The 19,485-nt window shown below is 40.1% G+C and overlaps 1 protein-coding gene across 1 annotated transcript; it reads right to left on the bottom strand.

Annotated features, from left to right (window-relative positions):
* Positions 1 to 2,075: 2,075 nt before the first annotated feature.
* On the bottom strand, positions 2,076 to 19,255 carry LOC115396373 (retinoic acid receptor beta-like). Its single transcript, XM_030102231.1, has 8 exons — positions 19,054 to 19,255; positions 13,170 to 13,330; positions 11,966 to 12,107; positions 6,824 to 6,990; positions 5,301 to 5,477; positions 4,350 to 4,554; positions 4,110 to 4,268; positions 2,076 to 2,980 (listed from the first exon to the last, which is right to left on the bottom strand). Exons 1-8 carry the CDS (start codon positions 19,214 to 19,216, stop codon positions 2,841 to 2,843), a joined length of 1,314 nt encoding a protein of 437 aa, XP_029958091.1. The 5' UTR covers positions 19,217 to 19,255; the 3' UTR covers positions 2,076 to 2,840.
* Between the last annotated feature and the right edge of the window lie 230 nt (positions 19,256 to 19,485).

The raw sequence follows: 19,485 nt of genomic DNA, 5'->3' as shown, positions 1-19,485 counted from the left end.
ATATATGTAGGACCACATGGTGGCCATGTAGGACCACATGGTGGCACAGTGGTTCACCTGCTTGCTCCACAATCTTTTAGTTGTTTCCTTTGCATGCATGGCCTTTGATTTTTTTTCTCTCAGGTCCAAAAACATGCGTTTGAGGTGAATTGGTGACGATACAGTTGCGCTGCTGTGTGTGAGCTGGGATCTGATTCAGCACAACAACACTGAACAACAAGTGAATTGATGAATTTAATTTAATAAATTGGTATAGAATGTCTCTATGTTGGCTGGAATTAGAATGTCATTTGAAGGATTTATTCCCACCCTACACAGCAACGGTGTTTTATTTTATTGTTTGCATAATTTCTTACACATAAATGATAACCAACCTACAGATGACTTGTTACCTCAAAAGATTTCTGGTGCAATATCATTCGAAATACAGCATAATTGAGCAGGTATTACATGTTTTGATGTGTTAGGAACATCAGCATTTTTAATGTAGCACTCTATTCTATAAATTGCCAATAAATCCATTCAAATCATTTGATATGATCATTTCCCTTCATTCGCTGTGCAGTTCTTACTATGGCCACCAGGGGGAACCAGAGACCACGTTTTAAAACACTCGCGCGACCTTAAATGACCTGAAAGCCTCGTGAAGTGAAGCCTGAAGCATAACAAGGCCCCGCAGCTTCTGAGGAAACAGGAAACGGCTCAGTGATGTCCAATAAACTTTAATACACAAAGAAATCATGTGAACCGCAGTCTTTCTCCGTGATAGCACGAATAAATGCAGCATCAAGAAACACGTGAGGACATGAACGAGAGTGAAACCACACTTAAAAAAGTAATAAATGTTCTATTATGGACACAGTTCGCACATTTTGAGCAGGCACATGTGGATTCTTGCAGAGGACACATACGATATAATTCCCCTTTAAGCACTGATTATTTTTTTATATTTGTTAGATTTGATGAAATGTAGAGGGGTTTTCTTTTTTTTTTTGGGGGGGGGGGGTTGATTGACTTGATTTCAGGCAACAATCTTAATTCAGTTTCACTTTCACCTTTCAAATTTAGCAAACATTTCTCAAAATAGGTTCATTTGTGAGTCTGTACTTATGCAACAGGTGTTTCAAATTTGAATTTAACCACAGTCACAATATCCAGGAGCCCATTTTCAGATTCCCATCTCAGATCATTCTAAACGCATTTGCAGTGTAATACGACTTCTTTTCCGGTGCAGAAATGTGTTAAGACTCTATACTCTTGACCTCATGATGGCGCTACAGGAAAAGAAATGAGCTCTGAGGCAACAGCACTGAATACAAGCTTGTTTCAAGCTTTGGTTTTAATCTGTTTTTATTTCAATATCTAGTTTAAACATATTGGCCATTCTATCTCATGTATCTAGTTTTATTTATATGTATGGCAGGTCTGTTCTTGAAAAGGAGACCCCTGTTTTAATGAGAGAAACATAAAAAGTACTGATGGTGAAATGAGATGATATGTTCTGTTAGAGTGTGGAATGACATTTTCCATTTACAAAAGTGGAAAAAAAAAACAAGATCCAAATCAGGACACATCTGTGTATCAAACATTTCTCTTCCCGTCTCAAGGTTGCCGGTTTGATCCCTCATGAGACCTTGCTCATATCATCACGTTAAGTCAGGGGTGTCAAACTCATTTCAGTTCAGTGGCCACATTCAGCTCAGTTTCATCTGGAGTGGGCTGGACTGGCAAAAAAAGACCTATAATAACCTTTTTATTTTAACTTGCAGAGTATACATGATGAAAATGTTTATATTTTCACAAAACCAAACATTAGTTTGAAATAAATGAGGTAGCTGTTTGTCATGGCAGTGCCACAAAATCACTGTTTTCCAAAAAAAAAAAAAAAAAAAAAAAAAAAAACAAAAGTTACGATTTGCTTGGTGGTTTGGTGAATCTCTGATGGTTTTGAGCAGCGGGACTTGCAGTATGTTTAACACCCCTAATTTAACTCATGATTTGCCGAAATTTTACGAAAAAAAAAACAACTGAATGAGAGTAAATTTAACATTTCAAGATCACTTTATGCTGTAATTCAAACTACATTATACAGCCTGTCAAATATGAGTCATGGTTTTATTTTTATTTTTAAACTGAGGCCAGCATTGAGATCTAGCTCTGAAAAAACATCCATTGTCCTTTTATTTTGAAGGCCTCAGAGGAGGCTCCAGGTGAGGCTCCAGGGGGAGAAGTGGTTGACTCACCTTACCTGGTTGGACTCTGATATCCAACAGGTGATAAGCTGATACACACACTGCTGTATTTTTTTGTTATTTCTCACATATCAGCACAGCTACATTATTTTTTTTCTAATTTTTTTCAACATTCAACTTTGTGAGAGAAAACTTGATTTCAAATGTATTTAAAATGTGTAATTCCCTTTTCTTTATACACAAATGGATAAAAAAATTAACATACAAGACATTTTAACAATAAAAAAAAAGTAACAATGCTTGCTATCTATATAAAACTAATGCTAGAAGTGTTATTTGGTGAGGTAAAAATGAATGTGTGTGGCAGCTCATGCAGACATAAATACTGTAAAGACGAGTTACAGTGAAGAAACGCTGATTCTCAGGAGGTTTTATGAAGTGGAGCTGGAAACATCACTGCATCTGTCCACATTCAACCGGACGGAGCTCACAGAGTGGTGTTAATGTGACCGCTGAGTTTCTTTTAATAGACACTGAGTCACTTCAGCAGATCCAGCTGTGATCATTCACTGGTCTGGACAATAACCGAGGTAAGACACTAGAAGGCCTCCGGGCTGCGTGGAGGGAGTCTCAGAGGGAGGAAACGCCTCATGTGCTGCGAGGAGGCGGCGCGAGAACCAGCTGCTTCTGCTGCTGCTCCAGGTTCTGCAGATCCTCCAGCATCTCCTCGATGAGCGGTGGCATCGAGCCGGGGATCTCCATCTTCAGCGTCACCACGCGCTCCGCTCCTGGTGAAATAAACGTGATTTGTTTGTTTCAGCCCCGTGCAGTGCAGGTGAATTATGAGGATCACATTCTTCATTTGAGGCTTGAAAATGTTACAAATATCTTAATGTGGCCATCTATATTCTAGAGTGTTCTGATTTCCACGAATGAAGAAGAAATTTCTCGCCAGTGTCACAGATCACTTGCTTGATGTTACTTCAGGTTAGGATGTGATTAATCGTTCTGCTAATGTTACGATTTTATACATTGAATCTCTCAGAGTAAGCACAATGTTTTTTTATTCCTCTTAATACTTGGAAGTTGTTACCTCCACCTAAGTCATGGTTTCATGACCAGACTGGAGAAGCATTTTTGTTTAAGATGTAGTTTTGAAGTAGACCAGTCGGTCTATATGGCTTTTTTTTTTTTTTTTTTTTTTAAATACAAAAGATCAAAATGAAAATTCTTTCTTTGTGTTCATTTGATTCCCAATTGAGACACTTGTTAAGAAAGGCTTTAAATCAAGGGATTAAAACTGCCTTGAAATAAAAAAAATAAATCAATAAAAGAATTTCAAACATGCAATTTAAAAATGTGATGAATCAAGATTAACAATCACAATCCTGTGATTAATCGCGATTTTAAATTTTTTTTCTTTTGACAGCCCTGGTAATAATGAAAACAATAATGTAATTTTAGAATAGAATAGAATTCTGCTTTACAGGAAATTCCTTTGTTTCAACATCTCTTAAAAGAAAAGAAAAACTGCACTAACTTTAAAGCTGAAAATAATTAGTCACTTTTGTTCATTTAGAACACAACACTTAAAGCCAATAACATAATAACTGGTCAGTAATGTGGATCGTTGTGCTACTGTTGTGTGAACTGACATCTAAAACACAGCAAAAGTTTTCCATTGAAAACATGTAAACGGGGCTTCAGACTGGCGGCCAACATAAAGTGTGCAGAGTTCCAGTGAATAAAGCAGGAATTCCAGAATCATGACAGGAATAAAGTTCCATCTTATCGTTCACTCACAAACAAAAGGCTGCAATAAAAGAAGCAGATAAGCCAGAAGTAAACACTGATAGATGCATATTTCTGTTCATAGGTCGCGGCACAGCGTTCAGACACTTTTCTAGCCGCTCTCACCTTTGGCGCTGATGCTGCGCAGATCTGTGATCTTCATGAGGGCCTTGGGAAACATGAGCGGCATGCTGGGCCGCCGCTTCCGGGAGTAGATCTTCAGCGCCTCCAGCAGCGGCTCCTGCAGCACCTCCACCTTCGACGGCTCCTCCAGGTCCTGCCGGTCTGTCGGGACGGAGACGACAGGAGATAAAAGCATCTGTCGCTTCATGACGCTGCGACCCGAAGGCGGCGCTGGTTCAGTACCTCCAGAGACGAGGCAGATGGCGCTGAGGAGCCCACTTTCCGTGTCGTCCATCTCCAGCGGCAGCAGCTGCCCGGCAAAAGTGAAGACCTGATCCGTGAGCGGCCCGAACCCGGCGTTGTGGATCTGAGTGCGGGTCAGGGTCAGCCCGTCAGAGAAGGTCATGGTGTCCTTGTCAGGAGTGTAGCGGGTGCAAATCCTCAGGATCTGAGACGAGACAAGACACAGCAGGATAAGACCGACACGAACGCCGATACGTTCATAGTAAATAATTCTCCACATGTGGAAGAGGGATTCATTCATAACAGTGAACGCAGTGTGTGCGCTTCACACTTCACAGCGCTTCTCCAATAAAGTTTACATTTACTACACAGTCATCTGGATCACGAGGAGACACATTTCATTCTCATACGGATACTGTGGAACAAAATGATGACAGTTTAACGGGGCTTCAATGTTTTCAGCGTACTGTTCTCTGTTTTATCACAACAGCTGGCACGAGTGGCGTTTCAGCCATTCCTGTGGAAACACCAAACTTTTGTGAAATGAAAACACAAAAATGATGATGGGTAAACGAAGCTGAAGTTTGAGACACTCTAGAAGCTCTAGAGTAATGAGCTTTTTGTTCAAATTATTAATTTTGTTTTAAAAAAAAATTAAAATATCTATAAACAGCTGATCAGTGTGATTTCTCTGATGTGGGTAAACTCTGCAGACGGCCTTGGCACTGAATGACAGAGGAAGCTGAAGCAGAGTGGAAACACAGCCTGAGGGCTGCTGTCTGTCTGCCAGCCTGGATTCCAGTTCGTCTTTGGCGCAAACATCCACTGACAATGTGAGTCAAGATTTCCAAGAAGGCGTGAGTCACAGAAAGAGCTTCTCTGCACGTCAGTGCGAGAGTGCCACCGGGTGAGAGTAAGACAGTGAGGCGGAGAGTCAGAACGATACTCCACCAGGATGTCGAGGCAGGCGGCTTTCAGCAGAGTGATCTGGTCGGCGATGGTCAGGCCGGTGAAGCCGGGCACTCGCTTCGCGAACTCCACCACTTTGATGATGCACTTGGTGGCGAGCTCGCTGAACTTGTCCCACAGCCCGAGGTCCAGCTGGATCCGGTGGTCCGAACTGGAGTTCTGGAAAACGGAGGAAAAACACCAGTCAAAACGGCACCAAGACACGATTCGAACATGAAATGACACAACTGCTTTCCTTCATGACGCTTAGATTGTCTATTTATGAAGTTTACATGATGAACATGGAGGCAAACAGCTGGTTATTCATGCAGATGCAGGCAAAGTTGTATTTAATATCCATTCATCTTCTCTAATCAGGGCACAGCGAGTCCATCACAGGTCACTGAAACTGGAGCAAATTCAAGAAAAGGGACACACTCTAACTCCCCCACACAAAACAGACTCAAACCCAGGACATTCTTCCTAAAAGCAGAGACTGCAAACCACTGCACCACTGATGCCATGTTTAACTGTTAAACTTAACATTTGTGTGGTTGTTTTTGTTACGGACCTTCTTATGCTGTCCCCAGACACCATCTTCTTTTATACATACTTTTTTTTGTTCTATATAATTATGGTGCAGTGGTCCTTTTTGTTGCTTCACAACAAGACGGTCTGGATTCAATCACTGGCATTTCACAACACAACTCTATGTTGAAATGCCAGCCGAAATAATGTGGAACTTTTTGTACAACATTCAAAGTTTTACCAAACTTTTTGAGACAGTAACTGAAGAAAAGATTGTTGGTGTGGCAGAGAGCCTGACTGATTCGAAACCATCGTCTGAACAGCAGAGGAATGTGTTCCAGTCAGGTTGTGTTCCTGTTAGAGCTTCTATTCCAGCACACGCCCGCAAGGCACCATTCGCTCTTATTTGAGCCGACGTGTTTTGAAAAGTTTTCATAAAGGGCGTCATCATGTTAACTTGTCACCGCATTGATATTTACTGTCAGAGGAGGACTGGTTCATGAGGAAGAATGCAGTTTGTCCTGTGTGTGACGGACGAGCCAGCTGTGTTGTTTCCTGTTAATTCAACCACAAGTCAATCTGGTTATTGAACATAAAAATAGCACTAAAAAATCTTGAAGAAGTTCCAGAGAGAGCTTAAATCATAAAACTTTTTGGAATTATTTCCTCAGCATTCAAAAGGACTGATTACTCAATTCTTCCAGTCTTTTAGCCATCTATAAAATACTTTAAGTCATTGAAATGACGTCAATCCTTCACTCATTATTAATTTTTATTACTTACTTACTTTTATTACTATTCAACCTTGACAAGCACGTTTATGATTACGGATCGAAACTCGAGCACATTCAGAAAATCCACCCACACACATAGAGAACATGCAAACTACATACTTTAAAAATGCTTCTCTTGACCAGTGTTTTCAAACTTGGAGTCTTTTCATGAATAAACTCTGTGCTAGAAGGACTCCGACCTTCAGCTGTGGCGTTGTAACTCACCGTGGTGTATTTGCCCAGCTGGCAGAGGGCAGGGAAGGTCTCTCTGTGAGCTCTGCAGATCTTCTCCACGATCAGGCCGAGCTCTGCCGTCAGCTCGTACGTCTCCATGATGGTCATCTTCACCGCTTCCTTCTTCCCCTTTCTCTTGTTTCTGTCATTTCTCACAGCTGCCGAGGAGAAAAAACACCAGTCAATACATTGTTTAAGAAGTATAAATTCACGATTTTGAAGAGGATATAATGATTTTGTTTTAAGGTCATGAAAGGGCATTTTGCATGTGTAATAATTCTGTAGACATGGTGATTGTGCATCTTTTACAGGAATAAAAATAGACAGTGGAAGTGATATGTGATCATTTTAGAGTGAAAACTTAAAATAAAACTTTTAATTAATGGTTGAATTCATTCTTGTAATACCATATTGTACCACAAGAGGGTGCAGTGAGTCACTCTACTGATATTCCTAAATCAGAACAGAAGCAGCAGATTCACACTAAAAAGGCTTAAAAAATCTTAAGTACTTAAGTTTTTGCCAACAAAGAACAGTGACTCCCTGCTGCCTCCCAGAGGACAGAAGTGGCATTATTATAATTTTAACGCCCACATTTTTTTTTTTTTGCTTCTGCTCTCAAATCAAAACATTTACATTTCTATTATCTATAAAATGTCTTTTCTTTGGTCGCAGAGTTTTCAGACTGTATAAATGGCTTATGGTTGATGTGGCTGTCGGACTTTGGTTTAATTAGTTGTATAACATCTTTAATTTTTAAATTGCTTGTGCATTTGTGATGCTGTTTGTGACAAATTTCTTCTGATAAACTGCTAAAGGCTGTCGATATTTTTGAATTAAAGGACATTTTTTCCATTACCATAGTCGACTACACCTTAATATAGTAAGTCCTATTTTTAAAAAAATGCATCATAAAATGGACAAAAAAGACATATAAATTATATAAATAAGACACATTCATTGATTCATTGTCTCATATTCTACAATTCAGCTGTGCCAGATGGTAAATCTAAAACAAGCACAACTTATATTCTGGAAAATATGATATTTCAAGTGGAGCCATCACGTTCTCTTTTTTTGTCCTTCTTGTTTTTTTTTTTGTCACAATGGTACAAATGCTTCAGGAAATCATCTATCACTTTAAAATAATTCCTCTCTTCGTTCCTAGACTACAGCTTGTGTTGACAAAATAATTGAATGTGTTGCATGAATACAGGCTGCGTCCAACCTTTCTCTTATAAAAACAACGCTTGCCACCACTCCCATTCTTGGAAAGCACTTCAGCTGTTTACACACTGACAGATGTCATGATATAACAAGGGAGGAGTCGGCAACGTCAGTGAAAACATCCAAGCCATGTCACAGGGAAGCATTTTTAGGCATCAGGAGGAGCTGTGCAAAAACGTGGCAGGACTGCTGCAAAGCCTCGGACTCATAAGTCCTTTAATTGGGATTAGGGAGCCAGGAAGCTCTGGGTTATTCGTGTGCAGCAACTTTGCTGGCAGGTTTTCACCTACATTGCTTCAAGAAGCCACTTCGGTCAGTCACTCCAGCACACTTACCCAGGTTAGTGTGTTAGGCATGTAAAATATGTGCAAACTGAATACTTTAAACCTAAACATGCTGCTACTTCCATACTTAGACACTGAAGTTAATATGAAGATTCACTCTTGCAAAATGCAAAACAAAGATTTAAATCACACATTTTTTTTTTTTTTCCCATTTGTAGTTTAAAAAACAAAATCTACAAATCGGCTTTATCCTATTGAAAAAAATGTCTGTACTGTAGTTTTTTGGGAAATAACATTTTCCAATACAATGTTAGTGACTTAACAATAAAATAAATGTGTGTTACTACACTATCTGGTGTCACTTTTAAAAACATAGAGCAGTTTTCTTGCATCTTCTTATTTGATTTTTCATATAATTAAGATAAAATGCATAAAACATGCAATGATTTAGTGAAGGAAAAGGGGACGAACACTCTGTTCCTCACAAGAAATCAAAAAGCCCAATAAAGCATAAAGAACTGCAGTATCCACCAAACACTAGCGTGTTAACTGGATCGACATGCAGCGAGTGGTGTGGATTATTTCTCACTACGGGGAGCACGTGAAGCCAGATAACCCGGTTAGTTTTCTGGGAATGGATTTGGTAACGGTGTCAGCACGTTTCTGCAGCGTCCCACTGATTTGGCTCAGGCAGCCACGCACATGTCAGGGGAGCTCAGGATTACGCAACACGTCCCGGCCTTCCTCCTCCTCCTCCTCCTCCTCCTCCTCCTCCTCCTCCTCCTCCCTCTGCATGCCCCACATCTTTCTGTCATTGTGTAAACACTCCGAGCACGATCAAATTACACGCCGGCTCCGGCGGCCAATGCGCGGTTGCATAGCCTGCATCCGTCTGCTACATGTGATGCGTTTATGTAACGTGTGTACGTCTGAGCGCCGGCGAGCAGCAACGCCAGCATGTGGATGGGTGGATCCTTCAGAGCCGCCCCATCGCCACACATTTCACATAACACACTCTCACTTATCTAGGTCAGTGTACTGCAACGAGACAGAGATCTGGGCTGTGTGTAAGTACAGTGGAGGGTTACTTCACTCAAACCGACAAAACGCTGACTTCAGTCTGGTTTGTGATCCTTTTTTACTGTAAATCCTATTTTCTATGGAGTAGGAGTTCTGCTTCATGTTAAAGTGATAAATGTGGCCTGCATACACACAGAGGAATTGATGAATTGAAGAAAACTGAAGTTCATTCTAGAGCTCACCGTCAAAAATGAGTGTATGAATCTGTGAATGAATCTGTGAATTTCTAGATTCTCTATATCAGGGGTGTCAAACACATTTCAATTCAGGGGTCATGTACAGTCTTATTTAATTCTGAGTGTTAAATTCCTAAATTCTTAGAGTCTTAAATTTGAATGTGAAAGGTTTTATTTCTTGTCTATATTTTCTCAAAACCAGACAATTACTATAGAAAATGACTCCAATTTCAACATGAAGCCAATTCTAATGAAACCCTCTGGTGCAGAATTGGAGTTGTTCAAACATGCAATAAGCTGACAAGTGCTTCTTATCTAGAGTCACAGACAATTCAGTTGTTTTAATGCTTTAAAACTAAAAAATATACGAAATGGCTTAAATCTCAAAGAATGTGAATGTTCACGTTTAAAAAAAAAGCAGGTTTATAATTTCTTCATCAACAACAATAAATTTTCCTTTTTTTATCACGGTCTTCACACGTGGAACTGAATCCCATCAGACTCAGTTCAGTCTTTCAGTTCTCACTATCAACACTTACTTATATAAAACTAACATACACAGAAGGAATAATTTCCATTTACAAATATCAATATTACAGATGAATCTTGGCATCTATCATCAATTCACTACAGGATGCATAAAAATATCTTTAAAATGCAGTGGATGAATTAATAATACAAAATCAGCACTTGATTTCTTGGAAACATTTAGTTTTTTTGCAGTTTGCTTCCCAAAAATAGAAAAAATGGACGGCATAGTCATTATATTCATTGTCTAAGCATACATACACTATCTACCTGTAGTACTGGCATTACTATATTTAAAATATCTAAAGGTATTCAGTTGTTGGCCATCATTACTTATCGATTCAGTTCACATTAGAGGAAGATTTTCGGTTTTCTTTTACAAACACACGCAGGATGTTCAGTCATTCGCTCAGGCCTTAACATTGTCTGTGGATCTTTTTGTCCTGAGACGTTCAGCCCCAATAACTTCCACCAAAAGAAGCTGGGCCGTCCTGAATACTGCCCGAGAGCCACAGCCCGGGGCCGACGGGCCGCATTGTTCCCAGTGCACTGTGATCAGAACTGGGACACTCTGATGAGAGTCTCAAGATCTTTAGGAAGCCAAAATATCCCCACGTGCCAAACAGCTCACGGTCTGAGTCAGATCAAGTGAAACTGGGGAAGTGTTCGGAGGAATGTATTTCTTATCCTAATGATCAGAAACCTGCAAATGAAATCTTATATAAGCAAATGGTTGAGCTGCTTTAACACCTGCAGCGTCTCTGATAGATTACAAATTAACTGCAATGATATAACAACAGAAACCAGGTCTTTGTAAAATCATGCCTCTGCTGAACATTGGGTGTCAGTATTGAGTCGCTTTAGTTATTTACCTGCTTTTTGGTCCTGAACTGCTTAGCTTTTTTTTTTTTTTTTTTTTAACCCCTCCTCCAAACAAGCCATTCTTATTTTGAATTTTTACAGCACTATTAAACATTACGCTTTGACCCCGTCTGCACTTTGAGTCCATCCCACCACAAAACTACAACCCTGAACAAGCCAATAAAGCACTTATCTTATCTCAAGGCTTCCTGATATGTTTGCATGTTTGCTGTTCAAGAGAAGAGTTGTGAACTGTGACAGGATAATGGCTTCAATATAACCTGCATGTGGTTTTTATGTCTATAGCACTCTGGGTCAGCTGTAGTCGGTTTTAAAGAGCTATATAAATAACACTGACAGCAGCAACAGTATGAGGTATTGGTGAAAGATGGCACAGTTTCCAGCAGAAACTTAACAAATGGACAGGTGATTGTAAAAAAAAAAACCCAGAATAATAGAAAATTGAATGTTCTTACAGACTGATAAGCTTCCTTTCCACTTGTTTTCAACATTTAAATTTGCTTGCAGTTTGTTCCTGTTGTCCTACTTGCATCCAAAAAAAACAAAACAACAACAAGCTGATAGTTAATAATTGACGTTGAAATTGCTCTGTACTGTACTTTCAGTCACCTCTCACATCTTGCTCGCTTCACCCCCTTCGCTCAGTTACCCACTGCCTCATATCCACTATCCACAACCCGCTCTCTATGGCACAGATTTCATGAAAATAAAAAAAGGAATCAACAGAAATGTCTCTCAGTAACACATGTGGAACATTTGAAAGGGAAATAAACCCAGCATAGTAAAAGTATGTGATTTAATGTCAAGAAACATTGTAACAAAGTCCTTTCCTAACCTTTTTGTATGGAATTTCAGTTTTCCTAAATACCAGAATGTACAAAAACAGTAAATGTCTGGTTGGTGCAGATGAGCTTCCACAAAGCCCGCTGCAGACTCAGGATGCGTCGTGCACTCACACTCTTTGGACATTCCCACAGCAAAGCATCTCTGCAGCCGGCAGTACTGGCAGCGGTTCCTGGTGATCTTGTTGATGATGCAGTTCCTGTCGCGGTGACACGTGTACGCCATGTTTTTCTGCACGCTGCGGCGGAAGAAGCCCTGCGGAGACGCCGCAGGAAGAGGTTAATAATTCACCTCACCAGGATGTGACAGTAATCATGCATGAACCACAAGGCCACGAGGACGGATTTGTTTACTACGATCGAAGACGCCGAAGTGCTGAAGATGATGAAGAGCCGCCTGAAGTTCATGCAGTAATAATGACACATGTGCAAATACAACGCTCACAAATGGATTTAGGCAGAAAAAAAAAATCCACACAGTAAAACATGAACTTGAACGAATGTAGTCGATAAAATTGTTTAAATTAAAACACCTTGTTTAGGTGTGGAGCTTACAGTTAAAAATGTGACAAATGGTAACTTAAAAATGACAAGAGAGTACAGGAATAAAGTAATGACAACTCCAATACATCCAGTTAAGATTCCTGCAACAGTTAAAAAATGCATGATTGTAAATACATTATCTATATAAAAAATTATAGACTATACGGATCTAACCTTGGTACAGCATTTGAAAAAGACACAATAAACAGTTTTTTAAGCCTGTTGAGCAGATTCAAAATTATAAGACTGGTGAAATAATAATACATGATAAAATGGAACGAAAACACAGGATAATACAAGTTTCTGAGGTATGTTTGAAAATGGATTTTATTGTCATATGTACCGGGTTGATCACAGTCATGTGGCGTCATGTCCCAAGTTCAATGTTGCAAAAATGATTTTTCCTATAAGTGATAACAAATAATATGAGAAAATGCAATAAAATATCCTGATAAAACACACTTCATACATGCAGATTTACTGCATGTACTACAGGGAGTGCCAAAGGATGTGTTCAGGGACCAAACAATTTGAGCTGCACAAGTAAAATAACATTTTATATCTACAGGAAACAATAAAATGCTTCTCTCATGTTGTGGGGGATCACTGAGACCCTTTGCGGTTGGTTCTGGCCTGCGAGCCGCATGTTTGAAACCCCTCTCTCGAGCTGCTTCTGATCACTCAAAGACAAGAGCACTTTGGATTGAAGGGCATCGCTGGATGCAGAGCAGCTGCTGCTTCCTGAGAGCGGGACAGAGGGGACAGTGTGTGTTACCTTGCAGCCCTCACAGGCGCTGACTCCGTAGTGGTAGCCCGAGGACTTATCCTGACACACAAAGCAGGGCTTGTAAGTGCGTGGGGGCGGCGGCGGGGACGGCGGGCTGGCGAACAAGTCATCCGAGCTGGAGCTGGAGCTGGAACTCTGGCTTTCCACTGCTGCAGAAACACAATACGACACCTCAGAACATTAAAACAATCAGCGACCGGATCGTGCTTTGATTCATGCGGAGGGATCCGGAGCCGAGTCCGTAACGCCATCGCTCTGCTGGCAGGGTTGTTGAGACAGACGGAAAATTGACCCACTTAGGATGAATCTTGGCATCGTTTGTCACGCTGAAGCCATTTAACTGTCGAGCGGCGCAGCTTTTAAAATGAGAAGGACTTAGTTTGTCATATGAGATCATAAACAGGAGGTCAAGTCTCTTATGAGTCACGCTATTGAATCTATTACTTGAGAAAATGATCGGTAACAGGAGATAATTCATGACGCTTTTCGTCACGCTCGAACCTTTTTCTGAAATCCGAAGTGCTGTAGAATGAAACTGATGTAAGCTCACACTCTGATCTGACACTCTGAGGATGAAATAAAGAGAACTAATGTGGCTATTGATGGAAATATTCTGCTTTTATCCAGCAGTAGCTCACAAAACTAAATGAAACAAGAGCCCTTTGTGTCCAATCCAATTAGGGAGAAATGTACTTGTGTTGGATTGAGGCTCGGATCTGATTAAACATGAAAGGCAAAAGCTTTCTGTATTGAGTTTGCATGTTCTCTCTATGCATATATGTTTTCTCTAGGTACTGAGAAACAGCTAATTAATTACGATAAATTCCCCATAAGTTATAAATCTGTGTGATTATGAAAAAAACTAAACACAAGGAAAGTTAAAACTCTTCAGTGAAGATAAGCTATTCTATGCTCGAATGATTCAACCAATGAAAACAGCCTACAAGCCACCAGTCCATCACAAGATATTATTACACACACACACACGTCAAGAAGATGCACAATTGATGTGTCTTCTCAAAGGAAAAAAAAAAACAAAAAAAACACAGAACCTTGATGCAATCCCTGCTGCTATCTCTGCTTGAAGCACAGTTCCAAACACAACTTGAAGCAATTCAAAATAAGTCAGGTGGCATTAAAGCATGCAGGAAAACAGTTACACTGTGAGAGTAATTCTCAATAAACCAAAATTATTTCATTATTTTTGTAACTTTCAGGAGTTTTTGCAAATTTGTGCACAAAAGAAAAACAGAATAACACAAAAATCTGCAATTTCCTGCACAAAACTCATCACAAAATAATTCAAGATGATCACAGAGAGACTGCAGGAGTTCACAGTTCTCCGTTATCTGTTTGGGCCCTTTGTGCAAATCTGCACTCCTCTTATCAGCCTTTATTTTATCTCTGACCGATTTGCAAACACTGCAGTCTGCAGGTAGAGAATTTAACACAGTGGCCTCACAACCAGATGACCTACAATACCGGAGTTTGAGCTGTTTACATAATTCTACAAGTGCAGTTCAAATACATGCATGTTGGGGTGGCTGATGACTCAAAGTTGGCAATAAATGTGAATGCACGTGTGGGTATTAGCTTTAAATGTTTCCTCGTCAGCACGGAAGGTCCCTCAGACCCAGTTCTGAATAATATCAATGCCCCTTCAGGTTTGCACAAATTAAAGTTACACTGAAGTTAAATTTCTGCCAGTTGGCTTCAGGAGGCATGAAGCTTTAAAAAAATGCTTATAAAATGAATAAAACTGAGATGTCATTAGTATGAAGCTCTGCAGACGCTTATTCACAGCTGCAGAGAATAAATTAGAGCAACTACCCAAACTTGAGGAGCTGTCATCACGTTACGCCAGTTCTGAATTAATGCCAACACCTTGCCACTACGTCTAAGATAACTGGAAGTCATTGTGTTTAAAGTGATTGCAGGTTGTTATTAAGAAAATGACACAACATGAATCATATCAGTGTCAGAGTTAATGATTAAGCTGGTGTGGCTGCACTAACAATGTTACAATGACTTCAATTATGGTGTGTGTGTGTGTGTGTGTGTGTGTGTGTGTGTGTGTGTGTGTGTGTGTGTGCGTGTGCGTGTGTGTGTGTGTGTGTGTGTGCGTGCGTGTGCGTGTGCGTGTCAGTCCGCACATTTTTACTTGAGAAATGATAAATAAGAACTTATTTTTTTTCTACCTCTAGTAATTCATGCCAGTACTTTTGCCACTTTTCCCTCTTAATGCCCTCAAGCTGCCGCATCTTTCCGATGAGGCATTTCATCTCTTTAAAGGACATTAAGAATTTCTATGATGCCTCTGACCCTTGCAAGACATTATTCTTTTTTTTTTCTGGCTAAGCAGAGAGAACTGACCGAGGAAAAGTTTTCTGAGTCTTATATTTAGTTTTGAATGTCATGCAACACTTTGAGACACTGGTCTGTCCCACACGGCCGTCCCACATCCGGACGGCTCCAGAACAGAGATCCCGGCTGCTCCGCTCACCTCCACCACTCCCGTCCTGACAGAAAACGACGAGAGCTGTTTTGAAAAGGGGACAAAAACGAGAAAAATTGCTCATCTCCATCCCCTTGAACCCGTGGCCTCTGGCTGAACCTGGAGCCGGCGGGTCAAATGAGGACACCCCCGTCAGGCCGACCGCTCCCCCCAACGCAAAACAATGCAGGAGCCTGAAACGAGCCCCGCTGACTGATGAGAGCGGCAGAAAGAGTGTGTGTGTGCCGAGGCGGCGGAAAGTGATGTGGTCGGGGGCAGGGAGGGAAACGGCTGCCTCCATCCCAATTTGGGTGGTATTGTTTGATGTGAGGCATTGTGCGGGGCAGACACTCAATCAGCCCGGAGTTTTGGAGGGTGTCGGCGATTTTGAAGGCTCGGATCATTTTTAAAGGTAACTTATGAGGCTCTGTTTTACAGTAAAGAAAGACGGGCAGGAGTGAAAAGCTGAATGGAAACACAAAGGCTCAGTCTGCCGCTGAAACGCCCGGACAAACCGACTCACACACGCAAAATGCTGCTGAATCGCCGATATGAGCGGTGGGGGCGCAGTGGTGAAGTGGTTCGCACTGTCGCTTCACTCCGACCCCCGGTTCAGGCCTTTCTGTGCAGAGTTTGCATGTTCTACCTCTGATCTCCAGTCCTATTTATTTTCTTTTGGATTCATTAATGATGCAAGATAACTGATCTTCAAATTTTTTTATTATTCAAAAGTATTTTAAAATGCACTTCATATATAATCTCAACATTTAACTCCCTTTGCTTCATCTGCATTTATGTCAGTGAGCCTTTTCAGTTTTTATCCCAGATTACTTAACTGACATAATCTCCTTTCACATCTATTCTAATATTATCATTTTCTATCACATAATCCACTATCTTAACTTTTAGTTTTCATTAACTCATGTCATCCTAAATTGATGTTTTTAATCTCAAATTACTTTTTAATCTGTTTTTCTCTTGTAATGTTGCATCATTTACCAGCTTTTTGAATATTTAATATGAAGTCATTTCAACTACAGAATTTCCATAGGTGATGCTACATGAAAAAAACAAATCACTCATAAGTGTCTCTCACTTTGAGATCTATGAATATCCATCTTTACTCTTTTTTAATTCAGTTTTTTTTCTTTGGAAATTTCCTCAAAAATCTCCGAAGCAGATTATTTAACATTATAATTTTCATTGCGATATTCAGATTTTCGCCACACAAGTGCTGCATTCTTGGAGCTGATGAGGTAAAAAGCCATAATTGTTAATGAGAGTTCAAAAGGTTATTTCTTTTCTGAACCTCTTTCAGACAGTTTCAGTTTGCATGTGTGAAAAAGTTCCTTCGGCATTCTTTTTTCCATATGGATTTAATGTGACTTTTAAATGTGTGTGATTTATTCATAAATGAGGCTTTCATTGCATATGAATTATATATACAAATTCAGTGAAAATATCAATTTAATGTATGCCTAACCTCAGAGAACATCAAGTCTAAACAAGAGATTTAAATCCAGGCTGGTATTTTTCCAAGAAATGTTCCCTATAGATTATCCAAAAAAACAAATAACTGTCTGATCTCATGGTAATTAATGTTTTTTCATTTCATATTTTTTTTGTTTTTTTTAACCCTAAAACTGTTTTTAACTGCTTCATCCCTTTAGGGCACTCATGAAAATCACTGGAAAATTCAATGAAATAGTAAAACTAAAGGAAATGTCCAGAATTTATAGTCAATACAGATAACAAACACAAAATCTGTTGGATTAAATTGCTAAGGATATACAAATTCTACTTGTAAAAAAAACTTCTCAATTGAAAAAAAAATCAATGCAGAGCAGCAGAAACTCTCAGAAAAGTTGAGATTACAACTACACTTGACTATTTTATAACTTTTTTGGGAAAGCTCCTTTCAATGACACTGGATTAACTTCATACCTGCACAATCATGAGAAACAATCATGTGCACAGTTCAAACATACTTTTATGTTTTTTTTAGTATTTTTACAGTAAATATTAATCTGGAAAATGCAAGAAATTATTGCTTTATCAAAACCAGGAGGCAAACTCTTCCCTCTTACCAAGTATGAGTACTCCATCATTCACTTTAATATTTACCTATTATTGATTTACAAGTATTAAATGGGCTGAAAAAGAGGAAAAAATGTTAAAGAACATTTTTAAAAACAGAAAAAATAAATTAATTCAAAACATTCTGGATGAAATGTTAAAAACAGTGATATAAATTTATTGAATCCACAATCGTGGACAATTTAGAAAGAGAATAACTGCCTCCTTTGTTTGTGTATTTGTACTAATGTACATATAGTCTGTCTTAGAGACATTTGTGATGCAGGACTTCTTATGTTGGGACTTTACATTCTCTCAGTGCTCTCCTGGTGCTTTCACTGAAGCACTGACAGCAGTCTGGCTCTCTCCTAACCTCCTGAGCCAGTGACCGTCCGGTGAACCCGCGGTGACCCCAAACTGACCGGCCCTGCCCTGCACAGGCCCAAACACAGAGCACCTCACGGACATGAGCTGCCCGGTCCTCAAACACAGCAGCTCTGCTTCACAATATAACTCTTTATCTGTGGGGAGAGAAAGCTTCAGCAGAGAGTGAAAGAGAGCAACACTTCACATTAAAACCAGACATTTAACAGCTTCAGAGCAGCAAACTTTTAAACATCCATTTATGATACCATTAAAACTAAATATTGATGAAGACCTATCCAATATAATTAAAGACAAACTTCAATTATTATCTTGCAGCTATATATATATGGCAGCATGCTATGAATTCTGCTACACAGACTCAGGCTTCAATGTTGTTGTATATGGAGTTAGTTGCTTGCATTTAAGTACATAAAACACTTCACAAGTCATTAGATTGAACTTAAGATACACACTATACATGATACTTTACAATCCATACATTGACTTCCTGTTTTGCTCAGTTTGCAAGCACTTCTAGGTGCAGTCACAAACCTTCATCAAGACCTATTTAGCAGTTTGATGGTTTTATTACTTCAGGGTGTTGGAGTTTCTCTTGCATGTCTGTGTGCATGTTTCAAAGCTTTTCTGCAGGTATAATTTGAATAGGTAATGTGTGCTATTCAATTAATATGCGCACACATATGCAATATCTGTAAGATTTGCATTTAAATCATTAGCACAACATCACACATTCAGGCTGAATATGGCTGAGTCCTCATGAGGTATCATATCACACTCGGGAAGAATTTAGGGTGCAAACGGGCCTGTGAGGAGAAACGATCACATGCATTGACTCAACGCAATCCCTATTGAGAAAATGCACAGAAATGAACTTTTCCTGGGTTATTTTAGCGAACATCTGCAGTTTGCACCTACATTGCGAGCATCGACGCTCCTGCCAATCTGCCTCGATCAGCTCGGGAAAGAAAGCTGCCAAATCCTCCTCCTGCTCCTGCAGCATGCACGCCGGGCTGGAGCTGCCGTAGAAGTCCGTCATTTCTCCGGGACAGAAAACTTGAAATTCCATGAAGTCAAACATGATGAATAAAATCCGTCTGGAGTCGCGCGTATAGTGACGAAAAAAAGAACGGAAAACGGTCGATTCCTCACGTGCAGTTTCCTCTCTACTTCATGCAAGCAGTGTTTATGGCTCAGACATGCCTGTGTTGCACTCGGAGGGGCGTGTGCACGCAGGGGCGAACCTATATTTCCCGCAGACGATCATAAAGACCGTGCGCATGTTGGACGCGCGCTCGGTCCACCGGAGGAGAGGAGAGCGCGTGACGCGTCCAGGTCTGCGGTGCGGGG

This window comes from Salarias fasciatus, chromosome 11 (assembly GCF_902148845.1).
Source record: "Salarias fasciatus chromosome 11, fSalaFa1.1, whole genome shotgun sequence".
In the NCBI taxonomy this organism is placed as follows: Eukaryota; Metazoa; Chordata; class Actinopteri; order Blenniiformes; family Blenniidae; genus Salarias; species Salarias fasciatus.
The sequence above is the reverse complement of the archived record's forward strand: the minus strand, read 5'-3'. Positions and strand labels throughout refer to the sequence as shown.